Source organism: Castor canadensis, chromosome 15 (genome assembly GCF_047511655.1).
Source record: "Castor canadensis chromosome 15, mCasCan1.hap1v2, whole genome shotgun sequence".
Lineage (NCBI taxonomy): Eukaryota > Metazoa > Chordata > Mammalia > Rodentia > Castoridae > Castor > Castor canadensis.
This window is the reverse complement of record NC_133400.1, coordinates 72,951,944-72,974,649: the sequence shown is the minus strand read 5'-3', so window position 1 is coordinate 72,974,649 and position 22,706 is coordinate 72,951,944. Positions and strand designations below refer to the sequence as shown.

General features: G+C 36.1%; 1 protein-coding gene across 12 annotated transcripts in view; it reads right to left on the bottom strand.

The window, feature by feature from the left end:
• The window catches only part of Arhgap21 (Rho GTPase activating protein 21), a 118,458-nt gene that overhangs the window by 58,045 nt on the left and 37,707 nt on the right, over positions 1 to 22,706 (bottom strand). For 11 of the 12 annotated variants that reach the window (XM_074056492.1, XM_074056494.1, XM_074056493.1 and 8 more), the window contains 2 exons: positions 7,652 to 7,831; positions 5,201 to 5,225 (listed from right to left, as the gene is read on the bottom strand). In XM_074056492.1, the coding sequence (XP_073912593.1) occupies positions 5,201 to 5,225; positions 7,652 to 7,831 (205 nt within the window). Of the gene's footprint in view, positions 1 to 5,200; positions 5,226 to 7,651; positions 7,832 to 8,806; positions 8,886 to 22,706 lie in introns of all 12 variants that reach the window. The other variant, XM_074056499.1, reaches the window with a different exon arrangement.

Here is a 22,706-nt window from a genome sequence, read left to right as displayed (position 1 = left end):
ATGGTAAATTTTATTATATTAATTTTACTTTGATAAATACTTTTGAGATTCATTTTTGTTGCTGTGTGTATCCCACTATATACCACAGTATACCTGTTTACAGATTAATAATTGGGTCAAATCCAATAACTGTTTATTCTGAATAAAGTAATTATAAATATCCATAAACAAATCTTTTTTTTTGGACATATATCATTTATTTTGAGTCAGTACCTAGGACTACCCATATCATTTCATAAAAATAAGTGAAAAAATACCATAGATATCAAAGATATACCTAAATAAAAAATGAATGCTTTATTTTAACAGACATAGGCTAATAACACGTTAAACTATGATGATAAAGAACACAATTAAAGAACATGCATGAGAGTTGGAGGAATGACTCAAGTGGTAGAGCACCTGCCTGCCTAGCAAGCATGAGGTCGTGAGTTCAAGTAAAGCACTTTGTAAAAGTGCTTTACAAAGCACTTTGTAAAAGTGCTTTACAAAGCACGGCAGAAATTCAGAGAGGAACCTCCAGAACCAGACTGTCTGGGCTTTAGTACAGCTCTACCTCTCCCTAATTTTATAACACTCTGTGCCTCAATTTTATATCTGAAAAAAACCAGGGGTGATGATCATATCCAACCCAGGAAGCTGCTGTGAGTATTAAATGACATAATCCATCCATCTCCTCCTCTTCTTCCTTCCTACTTCCTAAAATACCCTCAAGACTATTAAGACACCTGTGGTTATTCTACTGAGCAGCACTGAAAGTTAATAAAAAAATATGCATTTTAGTTACTATGTTTATCTAACTACCAGAAAAACCCAAATAAATTGTCAATCCAGTTAAAAATGTATCCTAAGGGGTTCAGTTAGTATTCTTTCTCAACGTCATCAGGAAAAAGATCCATGGAGCTCAGCATTGCTCCATTTAAAAGCAGTGCAAACACACTTTTGGTACCCCACATCCAAACCTTAGACCACTCACCTACTTATAAAATACCTTCTTGCAATAAAACTTCAGGTTCACATTTTAGTTAGAGTAATTAGAAAGAATAGGTAGATTTTCAACACATTAATGGAAAATGGTAACGTAAAATACGCTCAACTTTCTGAGCTCTACAAGGTTTTCTTCACTAAACTGAGACACATTTAATCTCAGAATACAGTGGGTGTTGTACAACTACCATTAAATGAAGAACTTGGCCAAATAGACTTTTCTGTTGGGGATTGAGAAATACCATGAGAGAGAAGGCAGAAAGAAGAGTATGGATTGTACCTTTTACAGAGAGTAGGCTTAGAAGGAAGTAGTGTATAATAAAAAAGGTACTGTGATCATCCTTCAAGGCATCCTTAAATACCAGAGATGGACTTTAGAAGCTCTTACTCTAAGGTCTGGAGTCTCTGAGATTCGTGGCATTCTATAGCTCCTGTTTTCTTCAAATTTCAAGATATGCACTAGTTAGAATTAACATGTCTGTCCTGGGGTGACTTGAGGGAGTTTCTGCATTGCCACAATTTGAACGCTCTAGTACAGACTACACAGCTATTCAGTCAGAATCAAGTGCAGTCACTGAGAAAATTTATAGATTCCCAGTTATTTTTTTCTTTTAGTAACATGTTTGAATACAAATTTTCATATCAGAAGTTACATAAACACTTCAAACATTGCAAATACAACTAAAATTAAAACAAGGGGTAAGTAGAAAGGAAATAATAACCGACCTTATTCTTTTTGTTTTTTGGTTTTTTTTTTCCTCAGTGCTGGGGAATGAACCCAGTGTCTGGCAAAAGCTCTCTATCATTTGAGATAGGCCCAACCCCTTTTCTTTTCTTTCTTTCTTTTTTTTTTCAATTTTTAAATTTTGTTTCTGACATAGGCTCTCACTAACTTTGCCCAGGCTGGCCTTAAACTAGAGCTCCTTCTGCCTCTACCTCCAGAGCAGCTGGGATTATAGATGTGCACCACCACGCCCATCTTTTAGACTTTGTTATTGTGATTACTTATGAATATTTTCTCCAGAGGTTTAAAGAACAGCAAGTAAATAAGACATCAGTTACCCAAAGTACCTATTATCATCAAAAACATTTTTCTGCTTAAATGACCTTTTTCTTATGATACTTCATCACTGTGCAGAAAACTAACCATCAAGAAGAAAAACTCATTTTAAAAATGTAAAAGTACAGAAATACAGGATATAAAAACCAATAGAATGGAAAAGTTTGGTAAGTAAAATAATCAGAAAATTAAGTGGCAGAAGAGATTTCACTAAATTACCAAAAGAAAAAAACAACAAAGCAAACTTTTACTGTTTTACAGAATTTCGGCATTATAATGGGATCTTATAGGAGTGCGAGTGAAATTCTGCCAATGAGTTTCTTTCCAGTAATTCTAGGCTTTGGCTCTATATTTACACTGTAGGCCAGGATTCTAATACGTTAAAACACAAGTCACATAAAAGGATTTCATCTCAATGCACTTGGAAATGCATTTTAAAATGAAATGAGACTGTGGAATAAAAATCCCTAACATTCCATTGAATCGAAATAGTAAATTCTGCATAGCCTGCCTCTAATTGAGTTGCATTCTAAAAACTGACTCTCCTATAGATAATTGTTCAGAAGTCACAAGCATTTTCTTCCAAATAGAATATGATCCCATAGTTGACCAGTTCAGTTGAAATGATATGATTATTTGCTTACGCATCATTCTACTAATTATTGATCCTACATAAGTCCAAACATATTTTAAAAAGAGAATTTTAAAAACAAAATAAGGAAGAAGTGAGGAAAGAGATTTAAAAAAGAAATAAGACAGCACAGTTTAAAGAATATGAACCTAAAAAGTTACACAACTGACTTGAAAGCCCAGCTTTTTTATCTATAAAATGGAAACATCACCTCACAACTCACGGGGTTACAGAAAGGGTTAAATAGGACAATATATTAACATTGGTGTCAGGTATATACTAGTGAGGCATTTTCTCCCCTCTCCCACTCAGAATTCAAAGGTATTCCATGAAATATTATAAACCAGTTTCTTTAGGTACTCTCATGCCTTTCATACTCTCCTTGGCAGAAAAAATACACATGGTCTGGACTTCATAAGCCACTTATGCTGTAGGATGCTCAACAGCACCTCTCGGTTCTACCTATTAGATGCCACCAGCACAATCCCCATCCTAACTGTGACAAACAAATACATCTGCAGACATTTCCAGTATATTTCCTGGGGATCAATATTGTCCCCACCTGAGAAGCACTTTAAACTCACTTGCATCTTGGGGTTGTAACGATCAGCTTACATTGAGGAATGCCTGGGAAAACAGCCACATGAAGGAAAGGTGCTGAGGACATCATCTACTGAATCACTTTTTGTTTTTCGCTACAGGGTCTATAAGAGAAATCTCAGCCCTCAGTGCAAACAGCACGTGATTTTCTTATGATGTGCATCCTTAAGTAATCGTAGTCTCATTGTTTCTCTGGCCACTGGAAAGCTCAAAACCAAATTCACAGCCCATCTTTGATAATGGTGTAGGATCTACTGCAAAAATTTCTATGCACTAAATCTCCTATCAAGTTAATCCATTTTTTTACCCCAAACACTTAACCTTTTCTTTTCTTTGCAGTACTGGGGGTTGGAACTCAGAACCTTGCATTTGGTAGGCAGATGCTCTACAAACCCAGCAAACCTTATTTATCTTACTATATGACATATGTATTTCTGTATATGAAAAAAACCTTTGGTTGAATGAGGTTAGGTATAAATTAATAAATAAAAGAGGTAAATTATAATCATCTCCAGCAACTACAGCCTTTCGTCCCATTTTACTCTTCCCCTTCAACTCTTTTCTGTAAGGCCTAGATCTTCTAGTTTTCCCTGTCAAATGTTTGAATCTACTCTTCCTAGTCAAAGCATGTATCCAACTACTTCAGTAAGCTACATTAGATACATAATGATCTGCATACACTTTTAGGACTATTTCTTCTCCATTTATTAGACATGTGTTGCCCCATGACAGGCATGAAGTTCTAGATGCTGTGTGTCAGTGGTTGATCAGGCACCAGCATACCCGGCTGGAGGACAATGGGAAATAAACAAAGAACCTATGTCCTCCTTTCTCCTGCTGATGCTGGTTTTGTAGGTTTCCTCTTTCCCCACTAAAGCCTATTTCTGATCCATGCCAAGCAGCATTTGGAATTTGTCCTAAACCCTACTGCATAACAGATGATGGCAGAGGAGTTTCCCATCTTGCACAAGCTGACCATAAACAGATCCTACATCCTCAAATTATTTCTGATAGTGCCGAAACAAACTGTTCTCCTCTCATTTTAACTGTTAATCTTTCCAAGACCTCAAATCAGGTTGAGTAACAAAATACAAGAAAAAAAAAAAGGGGAGACTGAGGAACTATGAGAGACTGGAGGAGACTAAGGGAGTTGGACAAGTGGATGCAATGTGGGATTCTGGAAGAGGAAAAGGATGATTGGAAAAACTGCTAACATCCAAATGGTCTATAGTTCAGGTAATCATATACCAACGCTAATTTCTTAGTTTTGTTCATTGCATCATGGTTGTGTAAGTTTTTAACATAGGGGAAGCTGAATGAAAGCTGGAACTTCTCTGTACTGTATTTGCAACTTTTTTAAGTCTAAAAATTTCAGAAGTTTTTAATGGGTATATTTTATTGCATACAAACTTCAACTCATTAAAGTTCATCTAAAAGCAAGAGAAAAAATAAATCAAAATTATTCAGAAATAATCCTATTCCCAAACTGATTCTCTTTTTAAGCTACTTAAATAATGTTTAAATCAAGATTAACACATGCTTTGATCAAAGAACCTAATTCTCTGCTTTTCTCTGAGTCTGTAAACCTAGCTGGTAAAATACGAAGTGTTCTTTACCTAAAAGAAACACTAAATTCAGAAAGGTTACTAATTGAAACAAAAGTCTTAGATACTTACCTTAGAATCATAATGATATAAATTTAAAAATTTATTACATATTCAAATCATAATAATGAGACAATGGAATTCATAAAACTTTAACAACTGTAATAAAAAAGATACTTAATTTCATGATTCCCAGACCTAAGAATGGTTATACAGTTGAACTTCAAAAATTTTATCCTCTCAGTTAATATTACTTAATGAACAGAAACAGATAGGTAGAAAAGCATTCAGAGAAAAATTAAAACTTTTATAGCTTACCTCCTCTGTTTCCATTTTCTTCATCCTACAAAATAAAACAAAATATCCATTAATGAATACACATTTACAAATTCTTGTCAAATTACACCAAGGCTCAGTTTAGTCCAAATTGAACTCCCTCATATGCACCAGTTATAACCCCACTAGCAGAACCTTTTGCCAGAAAGGTGAAGTTTTCACAAACGGAGAACAAAAAGCTGTGGACAAAGCCAATTTAGAGGAGGCACCAGGAGTTTGGATTGCGACATGTTGAGTGAGAGGTGTCTAATGCACATATCAAGTGGAGTTGCCAAATAAGCAGCTGAATAGATGAAACTAGAATTGGTGAGAAAGGGCTGGTCACCACTTAACTACTACAGTAAACTGAAATGGGCCTTTGGGGGCTATTACAGGACCCAGAAGCATATCTATAAGTGAACTGGCTCCAAATTGCTACATATTTAAGTTCTTACACTCAAATTAGAAGATTACCTATTTGGTCTTTCGTTGTTACCAGGCTACCTTGCTGTCATGCTATCTACATCTAACTGGGAAATTAGAAAAGCAGCTTATAGAAACTCTTAGAAAAATGCAAAAATACATTTATTCATGCTGGATGTGGTGGCACACCTATGCAATACCAGCACTCAGGAGGCAGAGACATCTGCTGAGCCTCTACCATATGGAACGTACTATGTACTAGACAAAGAAAAACAGAGATTTGGCTATAGGCTGATAATGTACAACATAACTTTTGACCATTATTTTGACTGCCCAAATGTTGTTTTCTTCTGGTTATAGCTCTGTTCTGAGACTAGTACAGTTGCCAGCTAAGTGAAGTAATAAATACTTACTTGTATTAATTGCGTGTTTTCTAAAAGCTATAAAATCATTTTAAATTCCAAGTGGTAGAACACTTGCCTGGCATATAGCATGTGCAATGTCTTGGGTTCAGAGCTCACCACACACACACACACACACACACACACACACACACACACACACACTGAGTGACTTGATAAAACTGCATAATTACATGGACAAATTTCAATACATATTTTCTACAAAAAATGTACAAGAGTGACACCTACATGAAAGAACACCTGTACCAAACAGCAGCATTACTGACTGAAATGTACTAAGCAATGGCTGTGCGTCAGTTCCTGCTCCAAGTGTCCCACATGGGCTGCAGAACCTCACACAGCCTCTGAGGAAGGTTCTGTTAAGTGTCTGCTGGGGATTTGTTCAAGTTCACAGAGCTGGTAACAGGAAGTGGACGTGGGGCTTGAGCCAGGTGCTTTAGACTCTAATGACCATACAGTTAACAACATTGTGCTACTGAAATTTCCAGAAATATTTCCCAATAAGAACATATTTTTAACCTATATTTGGTAAAATTATCTGAAAAAAATAGTATTGTCCATATGTTCACCAAGACCCAAAGCTCTAATTCAAAACATACAAGAAGACAAAAATTATTTATCTCTGATATGGAATAATCAAGTGACCTGATGTGTGACCTGTGTGATATGTGACCTGAGGCATACGTAAAATTATTTTAGACCTTTTAAGATCAAGTAGATTCTTAGGATATGTAACCAGCAGTTTTACAGACATTTCAAGAAACCCAAACTGGTACATTTTAATTTCAAAGACAGCAATTACTCATAATCCTTAAAAGCTATTCAGTCCTTTTAAGAGATTATGAGGCATTTTACTGGAAAGATGTACTTAACAAAAATGTGACAAAAAGATTGTGGTCTCTAGATATAATCAGACACTATTTTTAAGACAGCTTCTGATTTATGGATATATTGGTCAAGTTCAAATCCTAGATCCACTGTAGCTATCAATTACATGACCCAAATCAGTCTTCATATTTGCTATTCGGGAATAGTAATACAAAATCCACAGGATTTTGCTGTAAATGAAGTGAAATGACACTCATAAACAGCAGAGAAGAACACAGGACAGGCCTCAGTGTGTCAAGTGGAACTATAATTCATATATGTTGCCCCTTTTTGGAATGTATTGCTATCTGCTGATCAAAGATTGTGTTTTAAAATTCTGACTTGGCATATTACGTATTTGAAAGTTAAGAATTGTTCTAATCCTATTAATTTTCTGTAACTATCTAAACATTTTAATGAACAATTACACTCTGTACAGACAACTCAGAAAACCTAGATGTCTAGATACAGGAGAACAGTTACATATCAGAAAAAGTAGAATGAAGTCTAAAAGTCCTTGAAAAATATATTTAAAGTTGAGAATCAGTATGACATTTCAGAGAAGATTGAAGGTTTTGTTCTAGACAGTGGGAAAATATTAAAAGATAATAAAAACACAAATATAACAATTCTTCTCATATAAAAAAAAAAAAAAAAGCAGAAGGGAAGAATGAGAGGAAGACCAGAAGGATACAGCAATTGCCTTGTGTTTTTTTCAAGTTACTTTAATTACTTCTCTTACCTTATATGAAAATTGAATTGCAGACTCTGGGGGATAAACAATAAAATGCCTTAATGTAAAACCAAAGCCTTGAGATGTTCTCTTCAACATAACTGTCTTGGGACCTGGCCAGGAGAACAGTTCATCTTCAGACGGTGATACAGTTTCACTTTGTTCTTTTCCATCTTTAGTTTTTGATGCCTAACGTAAAAAAGATAAGTAAAAGTTAACTACAAAACACAATGTACTTCTTTACTTTAAAAAATTATATGTAAGAATATAGCGTGCAGGTATGAACTTAACAGAGAAAAAGTAACTATATTCTGATACATGAATTACATGTATTGCAACAAACCATAAAATCATCAAAAACTAAAACATTAAGTTAGTCATGGTGGCACATGCTGATGATCTCAGCACTCATGAGGCTAAGGCAGGAGGATTACAAGTTTGAAACCAGCCTGGGCTACACAGTGAGTTCCAGTCTACCACAGACTATATAGCAAGACTCTGTCTAAAAAAAAAGTCCAGTGTGGTGGCTTATGCCTGTAACCCCAGCTACTTATACTGCTATAGCAATCAACATAGCATAGTGTTAATCTGAAGAGGGAGAGCTAGAGTTACAAAGGCAGAATAGGGAGTCCACCATACAATGCAGCAATTCTTTTCCTAGGCACTCTTTCAGGAGAAATGTGAGCATCTGTCAATTCTGTCTAATACAAATACTTAAACTCAAATAGCCCTGGAACAACTGCCTATCCCTCTGCAAGAAAACAACTTTCATCGATAACTCATATCACATACAAAATTACCTTGAATGATCATAGGCTTAAAATTACTAGACAAAAACACAGTGAAAATCTTTGCCAACTTAAAGTTAGACTAAGAATTCTTAGGCCACCAAAGACAATGATCCATTTTAAAAAATTAAGTGGTTCTTCATCAAAATCAAGAACCTCTGCTCTTTGAAAGATGTGTAAGAGAATGGAAAGGCAAGTCATAGAATGGGAGACTATCTCTGTAAATGACATGTCTCACAAAGCACTTGTTAGCTAGAAAACAAAAAAGCACTCAAAATTCAATAATGAAAGAGAAAAAATGAGCAGAAATCTGAGCAAACAAGCATTGTGAAGAGATGGCAAGTGCAAACTAAAACCACTGTGATCGGCTACACACCTATTACAAGTGCGAGAATTACAGACTAACCATACCAAGTGCTGCCAGGATGTGAAGCAACCGAAACTCTCAGCCACTGCTAGTGGGAATAGAAAATAGTACAAACACTTTGGAAAACAGTCTCATGGTTTCTTAAAAAGTTAAATACAGATCTACCATATGAAGCAGTCATTACGCACCTAGTAAATAACCAAGAGAAACTGAAAGTATATGTCAATATAAAAACTCATACAAAACATTCATAGCAGCTTCATCTGTTATAGCCATAAACAGAAAAATATCCCAAATGTTTTATCAACAAATAAACTGTGATAAATCCCAACAGTATGATCCTTCTTAGTAATAAAATGAAAGGAACTATTGACATATGTAATTATATATTAATTATGGTGAGTTAAAGAACCCAGACCAAAAATTATGGTATATGATTCCATTTATAGAAAACCCTAGAAAAAGTCTAAAATCCAATCTATATTGCCGGGAAGCAGATTAGTGGTTGCTCAGGGGGTGGGGGGAAGGAGATATTATTAAGTGGCATGAGGACATTTTGGGCAATGGTAAGTACGTTCATTTCCTTGACTGTGATGTTTTCATGGGTGTACACATGTAGACAAACACTAAATTATAAAGTTTAAATATGTATACTTGATTATATGTCAAACATAAAGATGTTCAAACAAACATAAAAAAGAAGCAATGGAGGGACTGCCATGAAACTCAAGAAAGTGGTTATCCTGGGGAGGCCAAAGAATTTGAAGGAGGAAATAAGGGGCTGAAATTTGGAAAAACCACAGGTTTCTTCAACAGCCCTGGTGATGTAGTTAAAATCTGTGGAGAGTTTCTAAGAGTTCATTTTATTATGCCATAAAATGTCAATATGTATTACATATATTATTTTCTATTATCAAATATAAACATAAAAGTAATTCTGTAACTTAACACTGCAGAAATGAACTTAATAATCATTGTTTTCCATCTAGCCTCATTCTTCAGTAATACAAAATTTGGGGGTATGGCTCAAGTGGTAGAGTACCTGCCTAGAAAAAAAATATTCTATTTTGATTCTGTCTCTTTTTATCTGACTTTTACTTTTCAGTTTAGCACAAGGGATTCAGAGTCAGCTGAATCACGCAACTAATCCTGGCTCCGCCACTGACAGTTGTCTAACAGAAGACAATTACTTAACCTCTCCAATATTCAATTTTTCTCATCCATGTAATAAAAACAAAAGTACTTCCCTCAAAGAATTAAAGTGCATTAAATGAAAAGTGCATGCAAAATATAAAGCATATAAATATTTTAACTCCTTGTTCTTTTTCTGCAAGCACCATGTTATACGCCATCTTCTCTACCTCTGTTTTCAAATTTATTTTGCCTGGTAGTTGTTTAAGTCATAATATTTTAACATACTCATGTGTCAGGTGCAGTTGGAAAGATGCATCAAAGGAAATAATGTTGCTCTGGAAAAAAACTGAGCTAGCAATAGTAGTATATATAAGAAGAAACTGGATCTGGGATGATTGACTAACTCTTCCCTTCCTATTTTTAGCTCTTGGAGTGAACAAGAACTCAAAGTCACCTCTGGAAGCTCTGTACATTAGAAACTAAATACTGATAAACTTATTTATTTATTACTGTAGGGGCAGGGGAGCATAACACTGTCAAATAAAAGAGGCCACTATGCAAACTCAGCTTCAACACTGGGCCCCAAAAGACCAGACTAAGAATCAAAAATGGAGTCACTCATACTAACGCTCCATATCACCAAACTGAAACTAAGTTTTTATCTGACACTGGAGAAATGACAACCAAGTTTCTCAAAAAAAAAAAACAAAAAAACCCATTTTAATGGGTATATGAGCATCTCGCTGTTTTGATCTTTAGGAAAAGAAAGTAACCTAATGTTAACCAATTAGCTATTTTTCTATTGTTCTCTCTCCTGTCCCATTTTACTGGGAATGAAACTGACATAGCCAAACCACTTGTTTTTTGCTTTCTTCTCTATTAAATCAACCCCTTCTGCTCAGCTGTTTTATGAAGTATCCAATTCTAGCATCACAAAGCCAATTAGCAAGACCTTCCTAATTTTGTCTTTTGACAACACCACATAACAACATAGGAGACTCAACCTGAGTCCCAAGTGATTGCAAAAAAACCATCATATGATTAGGCAGAATGTGTACAAGAAAGGTTAAAGATTATTCTAGGTTTAATTACCCACTTCAGTTAAGCTGTAAGTAGTGACCTGGCTCCTTTTGTGATCGAATGAGAGCATCTACTCTCTGCCCCCTCCTTCCCACCAATCATTACATAAATACTTAATGAGAACTTACTACTGGAACACAACACTGATGAATAAAGTAGGTATTAAAATTTGTTTGTTTTTATAATTAAGCTTCTCACATGAGATAGTACAGATTTACATAAAGTTAGAAGAAAATAACAGTTTCCCTTTATGCAATTTCTCTCAATAGTACCATCTCATAAAATGATAGTACAATGGCACACCCAAGATGCTACCATGGACCCAATCTACTCAGTTTCTGACTTCCCCAATTTTACTAGTCATCATGTATGTTGGGGTGGGGCAAGCAGGTGAGAGAGGGAGTTCAGTGCAACTGTATCACTTGCATGTTTGGATGCCCACCACCAGTCAAGACAGAACAGCTCCATCACCACCAGGCCCTCTCCTATTTTTCTTTTATAAATATAACCACTCTCTCCTACCCCTTACCCAGTCCCCAACCCTTGACAACCACTAAAGTGTTCTATATTCCCACTCTTTTGTTATTTCAAGAATTTTATATAAATGGAATTACAAATTCAGTAATCACTTGGAATAGGCTTTTTCATTCAGTATAATTCTCTGAGGATTCATTCAGGCTGTTGCACATATCAATAGTTCATTCTTTTTATTGCTTAATAGTACTCCATGGCATGAATATACCATATTTTATTTAACCACTAATCTGCTAGGACAGGTAGAGGCTGGGATATAGCTCAGTGAAGGACAGCTTGCCTAGGGTTTGATACCTTACTTGGTTCCAGTTTTTTGCCTATTTTGAATAAAAGTACTTATGAACACTTCTGTGCTGGTTTTTGTGTGAACATACTTTCAATTTCTCTGGGAATGAATGTTCAAAAGTGTAATTACTGGCCTTTATATGTTTGGGCTGACAGAACAAAATACCATAGAACGGGTGGATTATAAACAATAGAAATTCATTTCTTAACAGTTTTAAAAACTGAAAAGCCCAAGGTCAAGGCAACAGCAGACTTGGTGTTTGGTGAGGGCCCTCTTCTTCACAGAGGGCCCCTTCTGGTTGTGTCCTCACATGGTGAAAGGCCAAGGTACTTGGTTGGGGCGGGGGGCTTGCAACCTCTTTACAAGGTCACAGATGTCATTTATTAGGGCTCTGCTTTCCAAACCTATTCACCTCCCAAAGTCATCACCTACAAAAATTATCACTGTGGGATTTAAAATTTAAATTTTGGGAGGACTATTCAGACCACAATATATAGTAACTGCATGCTTAGTTTTATAAGAAACTGCTAAACTGTTCCAGAATGGTTACACAATTTTTACATTCCACCAGCAACGTATGGTGATTCAGTTTCTCCATAACCTTGGCAACATTTGGTATTGCCACAATTTTTTATTTTAGTCATTGTGAAAGGTACATAGGTGATACTCTATTGTGATCTTAATTTACATTTCTCTAGTGACTAGTGGTGATGGATATCTTTTCATGAATTAGTAGTCACCTCATTATATAACTGTAAAGCGAAAAGACTGAGATTTAATCCAAATAAGCGAACCCTTTCATGTTATACAAAAGGAAACTGAGGTTAGAATTAAAATCAGTTTCTCAGTTTTAAGGCTGAAATGTTTTCTCTGTCACACTATTTTCATCATCTATTTTATAATCTGTATAGATTCTTCCCCAACAGCTCTTTGATCTAATTTACTGTTTTTTAAAACTTTTGTCTAAATTTTCTTTTTAAAATTCTTTTTTCTAATTTTAAAACTTTAAAAGCTATTTATGTATTCAGTTCATTTCTAGGATATTATTATGACTTTGCCTCATAGTTCTTACATATAATTGCTTTCTTTTCTTTTCAATCATATAGGAAACTTTCTTGGCCCATGGTTTCATACCTCAGATTTCTGAATTGAGCTTGCTAAGTCTTGTTTTACTCAACTCTTTACACATAAAGAAAGGATGGGATGAAAAGTAAGTAATTTCATTTGGCCCTCTGGAACTAAGTTTTTCAAATGAGACATAAGCTCAGTTGCCTCAATTATTCCACCTACCCAGAATATCAACCGAAGCCACTCTAGTCTCCTACCTTCCTAAGAGATAAAAAAGGAAAGGTTACATTGTCATGGACCTACATGCAAAGAGGAGAAAAAAGAAATACAACTCAAGTGCCTTCTTTGCTTCTTCTCCATACCCACAGTCTTTGATCTGTGGATGTGTATGACAAGGCAAGCTGTGGGCACACATGCTGGAAGAGACAGCAGTCACATATTGTGCCACATAAGAAGACCTCGAATGCACACCTCTACACACATCTCATTTCTCTCCATGTAACAACAGCCTCAAAGTGCAAAAAGCCAAGTAGTGCCTGGGAAAAAAGCAGTTAAATTCCTGTGGACTAAGAACTGTCATTTGATTCCCTTAAAAGGCTCCATAACAGGGTCATTTGATTTAGTAATAGCTCAGGTTAAAAGAAACCAAAATAAAGGATTAAAAACTAACTCCATAAAAATTAGATAAAACAACTAGACAAAGCAAACTTCAAGAAGGAAGAGAGAAAGTACAAGAGACTAATACCCATCACAAAACAGTAAGAGTAATTAAAAAGGACACATAAGGAAGTGCAAACTGACATGGAGGAACTTATAGGATTAATGGAAAAGTTCTAAAAGACTATGATGAAAGTTTCACAACTGTATAAATTTGCCACAAACCACTGTAATGTATACTTACAACAAGTAAATGTTTTGTTTGTAAATAATACTCAAATATATTTTTTAAGATTAAACAAACCATATAGGTAAAAAAAAAATGCCAAGTCTAAATTTCACCAGAGGTAAGAGTATTGCAAAGTTAGGAAAGAATGCCACATACACGATAACATGTGTCTGGAGCTATGTTGTGCAATTATTTGTACTTACTACAAAATGAAGTCAGCTTCCCATATATTCCAGAAATTATTCATGATAAAGCATAAGAAAGAATTATATATTCTATTTGTCTTTAAAGACCCTAATAAAAATTCCACAGTATATTTAAGATTATGACCCCTACTCCAATGAAAACATGTTGTTCTTTTTTCAAACTTACCGCCAAATAATTTAGTAATACAAACTGTTTTAAAGTAATATTTTTCTTCTGTATTTTAAGGCTAGATTTTTATTTATTATTTTTTTATTATTCATATGTGCATACGACGCTTAGGTCATTTCTCCCCCCTGCCCCCACCTCCTCCCTCTCCCCCCCTACCCCTCAATACCCGGCAGAAACTATTTTGCCCTTATCTCTATAATTTTGTTGAAGAGAGAGTATAAGTAATAATAGGAAGGACCAAGGGTTTTTGCTAGTTGAGATAAGGATAGCTATACAGGGAATTGACTCACATTGATTTCCTGTGCATGTGTGTTACCTTCTAGGTTAATTCTTCTTGATCTAACCTTTTCTCTAGTTCCTGGTCCCCTTCTCCTATTGGCCTCAGTTGCTTTTAAGGTATCTGCTTTAGTTTCTCTGTGTTGAGGGCAACAAATGCTATCTAGTTTTTTAGGTGTCTCACCTATCCTCATACCTCCCTTGTGTGCTCTCGCTTTCATCTTGTGATCAAAGTCCAATCCCCTTGATCTAATGTCCGCATATGAGGGAGAACATACGATTTTTGGTCTTTTGGGCCAGGCTAACCTCACTCAGAATGGTGTTCTCCAATTCCATCCATTTACCAGCAAATGATAACATTTCGTTCTTCTTCATGGCTGCATTCGTCAGTAGTGGGGCATCTTGGCTGTTTCCATAACTGGGCTACTGTGAATACTGCTTTAAGGGCAGATTTTATTCTAAGGAAACGTAAGACATGATTTGAATGCGTACACTCGTTTTTAATTTCCTATAGCTGAGTAGCTGAACTGTTACAGTTATGACTGTCATCTGCTGCAGACCACATTGGGCAAGATTCTTAACACGCCAGCGCCTTGGTTCCTTGCTTTAATGTGGGGCGCTAACACACGTTAAGAGCACTTCAATATCCAAAATGCTTGAGAACTTATACAACACCCCAAGAGGAAATTCCATGACTGACACATGGGTCTCAGGCAAAACAGAGGCACACTAAAAATACAAAGTATGTAAGGTGTGTATGACACCTAAGTAAGTTTGTGTTTATACTTGAGTCCCCTCCTCAAGATATCTTATTATGACATGCAAATATTCCAAAATCTGAAAAATCCTAAAATCCAAAGCACATCTAGTCCAAGTCTTTGGATAAAGCATACTCAACCTGTGCTATTACTTAGATGTGCTTATTTATACTATTATTATCTGTTAGTTCAAACATATTTTTAAATTAAACTTTTAAAAATCATAAGAAGCACTATTTGACTTTAAAAGTCACAAGCATCACAGACAGAAAAAAAAAAAGGCCCATTTCAAAATGTATTGCAATGTCATTCAGATACTCAAGAAATCATCTAAAGGGAAAAACAAAATCTTGAACATCTATACAACTTTCATTAGATTTCTGCAGTGCTGGGGAGGGAGCCCAGAGCCTGACTAGGCAAGTGCTTTACCACTGAGCAACACCCGGAGCCCAGGCATTCACTGGAGTCTTACTTATCACCAGTCTGATGGAAAAATGGGCTCACACTGGTGGGGTAAGTGGTCAAAAACAGTCAGCTAGTAAGTGATGGAGCATAGGTCATGGTAGAATGGGAAAAACAGTATGGTCTTAAACAATTACATATTGCTGATGTCTCCATAGTTTACTGTCAGAGAGAATTAACCCCATAGCCTCACAACCTCACATGCTGGGATTATTTGGTGAGATATTTCTCTGCAAAATTTTTTCACCATATATAAAAATCTGATACTTTAAATTAAGGGGTTTTGTTTATTTGTTCAAATTCCAATTAGTGAAAAGAGTCGTGACCACAATTTTGCCTACAGACTTTTGGGGGCAGCAGTTCGAGGGTTTGCACTCGGCCTCATGCTTGGTAGGCAGGTGCTCTAATGCTTGAGCCCTGCCACTAGCTCTCTTTTGCTTTGTTTTTTTGGACAGGGTCTCGAGTTTTTGCCTGGGGCTGGCCTCCATCCACAATCCTCCTACCTATTGGCTGCTGCACAGATGAGATGGCAACACCAGGCCAAGGACATACATTTTTCTTTCCTTTTTTTTTTTAGCCAAACCGGGTTAAAAACAATGGAAGCTGCTTTGATGCTAGATAACTAGCTATACCTGCACGTTTTTTCCTCAAAAATAACTCTGTTCTCAATGGATATTATAACATGACTAAAGAAAATTTAACATTCTCACAACTTGAAGCTAAACGGTGGCTTCTAATATTTCAAATTAAACACTTGGACTTCATGTTTTCAAGTGGAATGTTCAAATTTTTAAGTTTATTACTTCTTTGGAAATTTCTTTACAACACCTTCCCTATAGTTGACTTTCATAAACCGACTGTTGATACAAGTCCTTTCTGCTGTTGTTTCCATATGGTTTCATTTATGGATTATTTTGAATCACTGGTATTTTCACTTAATGATATGTTTTTTATTCAGGTTTCTGCTTTTTACTATTTTTTTTTTTTTACCTATGCAATACTTTTTCTTTTTTTCTCATTTACTTTATTTTGAGATCCAATCTTTTCAAAGACTAGTTTTTAAATCCTCATTTTTAAAGCTTCACATTCAACACCTACTTTTAAATCTGCAGCCTGGGCTACATAGGGAGCCTCTGCCTCAAAAACACAGGAAGTTGAAAAGAATGCTGTGAAATATCTAGAAATGTGTCATGAGTCATTTAGCTCTGAGTACCACTATGACTTCGAAAGTTATTTTCGATTTATTTGTAATCATATAATCTGGTAACAACATTATCACCTTGCAAATGACAAAATGATGAAAAACCCCACAATGTACCCTTCTTTTCATCACCAGTGATCCACCCAGACCCGTTTCCTGGGCACAGTCCCTGAGCTGCTCTATCCACATCAATGACGTGTTTAGATTATGCTTATCTAATCTCTCCTTTGGTCCCCCTGTGACTAATGATGAATGTCTTCATGATAACAGGGAAAGTTTGAGCTAGCGTCTTAAAATAGAGAAATCGTTTTTAGTTATACCTGGAGTAAGACTTTTCATTTGTCACCCATTATTTATTTGACTATTCTTTTACGTTGTTTTGTTCTGTTTTTTGAGACAGGGTTTTGCTATGTAGCCCAGGTTGGTCTTGAACTTGCTATGTAATCTAGGCTGTCCTCAAACTCCAAATCCTCTCTCCTCAGCCTCCAGAGTGCTGGAATTCAAGGTGTGTGCCACCATAGCCATCTTAACTTTTCTTAGAATTTGAAAGAATTCTTCTTTATTACACTTACTCCAGAAGCAAGTACAACTGAATCTAAGCAGCATGTTTTCAATACTCATTGTCAAAAATACTCATTAAAAGCCAGGTATGGTGGTGCATATCTGTAAGCCCAGCACTTAGGAGACTGTGGCAGGAGAATCGTGAGTTCTGATGCCAGCCTGGCTATAAAGGAAGACCTGTCTCAAAAAACCAGGGGGAAAAAAAAAAGAGATACTCATTAAAGTAGGCATGCTGCAACATGTGAGATCTAGGTGTGTGGTGGTGGTGGTGGTGGTGGTGGTGGTGGTGTGTGTGTGTGTGTGTCTGTGTGAGAGAGAGAGAGAGAGAGACAGACAGAGAGAGAGAGAGAGAGAGAGAGAGAGAGAGAAGGGATTGATGGGCAGCAAGTCAGTCTCTAATTCGGTTCATATATTTTCATTGGGACATATAATTCCATTGTGAATATACCACCTTTTATTTATCCATTGTTCTATAAATGGAAATAGGGATTCTTTTCCAGTTATTTTACTATTAAAATTTTTAAATGTTACTAGAATATCCTCCGATTTTAAAGACAGACTTTATGCCGTATTTCCTTCAAGGTATTTACATAATATTTATATTAATTATTTAAGGCGTTTACATAGTACACGGTTTCTTTAAAGGCACTTAGCTGGCATAGGATATGTCTTATAGTATAATGTTAATATACAGTGAGTTTCAAATATATATTTGGACTATGGCCGTAAGAGGCTACTGTGTAGTCTACCCATCATCCCTCCACCATGAGACACAAGGTTAGGAAGTCACCTGCCCTTTGTTCAATATTTTACCCTCAAAGTTTCACTCATACTCCCTTAACATTACTCTCAAGAGAAATTAAAATTGTCTACCTTTTTTTTTTTTTAATGGGACTGGGGTTTGAAGTCAGAGCTTCTCTTTTGCAAAGCAGGCACTCTACTGCTTGAGCATGCCTCCAGTCTATTTTGGAGGTGGAGTCTTGCGAACTATTTGCCTGAGCTAGCCTCAAATCGCAATTCTCCTGAGCTCAGCCTCCCAAGTAGCTAGGATTATAGGTGTCAGCCACTGCACCCACTACACTTCTTATTTTTAAATAAAGGTCTATTGCTTTGGTTTTAGAGAAAACAGATCAAATGAAAAATATTTTTATAAAGTATTTTGTATGTACTAAATACATTGCAGGGTTGTTTTCCAAAGAACAGAAAAGTCCAAATTCTACTTTACAAGGGACAAATATTTCTACTTAAAAATCTGTCACTGTAATAAAAATTCTTTACATATTAACCATGATTGAATATAAATAAACATTCTAAAAGTTCATTTAACAACTGCCATATTTAACTATTACTTCAATTTTGCAAGACATAGTTTCACATTTTTTAAGACGAGCCTAAGAGAAAGGTGTACTTCAAGCATTTTCTCTTTAATGAAGGCTTAAGTAACCTAGAAATAAAAATTCCAAACTAATTATCTGTCAAAAACAAAGTTTTTTATCAGTTAATCTGTTAAATAACTTCTGAACACACTAGAAGTGAGTCTATAATGAATTATGACGTATTTAGAATGCCAAAATTTCTTAAATTTACTTCATATAAGCTTTTTTATTTTTTGTAAAGAAGCACAGACTGGAATGACTAAATCTAATACATCTTTAAAATGGAAAAAAAATGATAATGTAATTTAAGCAATTCGTGTACTTCTTCCTCAACAAATCACGTAGAAATACTTTACAAACAAGCATTAAATTTTCCGGCCAATTGCTTTTTCCTTTCCTACCTTTTGTAAACATGTAACTTTCTAAAGGCAGGAAGAGAACTAAAGATAAAACAAAATAATTTGCTAAATACATCTTTCAAAAAGTACAGTGGTAGTCAAGCCCATTCAGCATGTGCCAGAAACAACTCAGCACAGCAGACATTTGTAGTCTAATACAGTTTATATGGGCACAAGCATTTGCCCTTACTGACAAAGCCTAGCACTACCAGAGTCAGGGAGCATCATTTTAGCTACATTCTTTATTTGTTATTAATCATAAAGATGCAATGATAGAATGACAGTTTAGTACAACAAACCAACCTCTCCTTTTCCAAATACAATACCACAGGGATGTGACTACCTTTATCAAAATGAAGTTAAGCAGCCCCTAAGATACCATTCCGTTACAATGCTGCTCCCTCTAGCAGACATACGCAACATCAGGCACATATATAAGCTAGGGAAGACATAAACACAGAAGGTCAGACTGGCATGTGGTTTATTTTGTTTGAAGCACTAAGATGATCTAGAATGTCAGACTCATCTTATTAAATGTACACATAAGTAAGTTCTCCACATACAAGCTAATTCAAACACAGTGCAAATGATACTACAACATCGATCAATGTTAACTGGACTCAACTTCATTAGCTAACACTTCAATGACTATATTAATTCACATGACTACATAAATTCAATGACTATATAAATTCACAGAAATGTTTAGTTTACAGGAAACTTGGAGACAATATTAACCAACTCAGTCACTTAATTCTCAAACTCCAAGAGGTTAAATAACTGGCCTAAAGTTACACAGATATTAGGGACCAAACAAACTGATTAGGGTTCACTCTGAAGTAAGACAGACCAGAAGATGATATCACGCCAATGGATCAGGATTTAATGGAAAAACACCGATAAAAGATGTTAAAGTAGTTTTTACATGTGCAAACACATACATCACTCTGTCACCTAGAGTAAAGGCACCCTCCCAAAATATTCATTTACTAATTAGTTCTGAATAAATGTAGACTGCCATAGTCTCATGTCCCCAGGAGAGCAAGGGTGTCCTAATACAGAAGGTAAGCTCTGACAGGCAGCACCAAATGTTCCTAGAATTGCTCAATTTCAACCATGGGGGTTTCTTTTTCCTTTCTTTTTCCTACCCTAAATCTAGAAAAGATGGCTGAAAACAGAAACACAATATACAAAATACAGGGTCAGGGCACAGCTCAATGGTAGAGTATACCTGCTTCTCATGCATAAAGATCCAGATTCAATCTCCAGCATCACACAAAAAGAAAATCAGGTAAAAAGGAAAAATTATAAAGAATACACATGATAGAGTCACAAGTACTTCTGTTAGCCTAAAGCAAGAAAAGTTTATGTAGAGGAAGGGAAGGAAGGAAGGAAGGGAGAGGGGAGGAAGGAGGGGGAGGGAAAGGGGAGGAAGAGAGGGAGGGAGGGAGGGCGGGAAGGAGGTTGGTTCAAAATATAATAGCTATAATGGAGCTGCTTGGGTCAGAGGCAGGAGAGTTTACAAAGAACTCTGCTCCATCCTGCTAATTCTTTGGGAACTCTGTCTGCTAAGTAGTTTAAAAATCACAGACCCAGTTGAGCCAATTTATTTGACAAAAACAGACACTGAGGCCCAGAGAGACTTGCTGATGGTCTCATTAGTGACACTGCCTGGACTACAAACGAAGTTTCTAGTTCCCTGATCTGGAGCTTTTCCACTACACCACACTACTAACAGATTGTTTCAGCAATCTGAGGATAATAGTTAATGAGTAACACACCATTCTTTTTTGATTTGTATGTATGAGACGTAATATATGTTCATTAAAGATAAATAGGAAAAACTAAGCAAAGGGAAAAGAATTTAATTTATCTACCATTCATTCCCCTCTACATTAAACTTGGTCAGTAGTTTAGTATTCATGTATATTTCCAGAACTTTTTTTTATATGTAAACATACACAAATGTATACTTTGGAAAAATTTATTCTATTTATTTGTATTTAACATATTATGACTATCTTTCCACATAAATTCTATGTAAAACCTACCTCATTATTTTTAAAGACTATATGCAATTTTATCACATGAACAAATCGGTCTTCTCTTTGTAATTACGTGTTTGTACTATTCATTATCATTTTATACTATTACTGCTATTGGTATTACTAGCACAACCCCTTTGTAGAACAGTGTCTATGAAAAACCACAAAAAGCCAGGCCCTGGTGGCTCACGTCTATAATCCTAGCTTCTCAGGAGACAGAGATCAGGAGGATCACAGTTCAAAGCCCAGGCAAATTGTTCATGAGACTCATCTCAAAAACAACCTTCACATGAAAGGGCTGATAGACTGGCTCAAGGGGTAGGCCCTGAGTTCAAACCCCAGTACTGCAAGAAGAAAGAAAGGAAAAGAAGAAGAAAAACCAGAGGAAGCGCATTAAGGTAAAGTCCTAAAAATGGAGCTTCTGGTTCAAATAGTTACATTTTCTTTGTTTTTGATTTTAGATACAAAATTCCAAAATGAATGAAATCACAAACCCACTGACAGCATGAGACTACCCATAACCCACCAGGCATTTTCTTTCCTTTGTCGTCAGTATTAGGGCTTTGCACTGAGAACACAGACAAGCACCACCAGGCCAGCTTGTTTACTGTGATGGGGGGTGGTGGTTCTCACTAACTTTTTGCCAGAGATCAGAGATGGCCACAAACCACAATGCCTCTTTCTTGCCTCCCAAGTACCTGGGACTACAGTCATAAGCCACTGCCCAAGCTAAAATTGACTATTTTTGGGGGTGGGGGGTGGGGAGGAGGGTCATTCTGGAGGCTGAACTTGGTCTCAAGCTTGCTAGGCAAATGCTCTACCACTTCAGTCACATCCCCAGTTCATATTTAATTTTTACAAATATACTAAAGCGAAAAATGGATTTGATAATTTTTGTTTCTTTCATTACTAGTGAGGCTAGCCATCTTTGTATGTAACATCATATTAAGAGTCCTTTAATATAAATAACATAGAAAAGCATATAATCTTCAGCTTAAAATAAGATTACACTTGGTATCATTGAAATTCAGAACACAGTTCTCATGCAAAATTATAAATGAGGATTGACAGGGATGTCTTAAATCATACTAGAAGTCAAAGCAAAATCCTGAGGGCTGGAAAGGGAGCCACAAGCCCACAGGTAGCCAGAGGTCATCACCTGTGGCACTACAGCCCAGGATGTAACAAGCCTGAGGGTAGAAGGGTTGGACTAATCTACAATCTAATGAGTCTGAGAGCTGGGATCCATATGCCCTCATGTTGGGTGGAAATATCACAATAGATCAGCTTTGAGTTATTAAGTCCAGCAAAGGCAAGTGACACAAAACTGAACTAACAGCATCCCTAGTACTTAGGAAGGCAGGCCCAAGGAATGGAAAATATGTTGGTACATAGCTTCCTTATGCCTTTCAAATGCATGGCTGGTTCCAGATCAAACTCAAAATCCTAGCTAAGTAAAAAATTCCAAG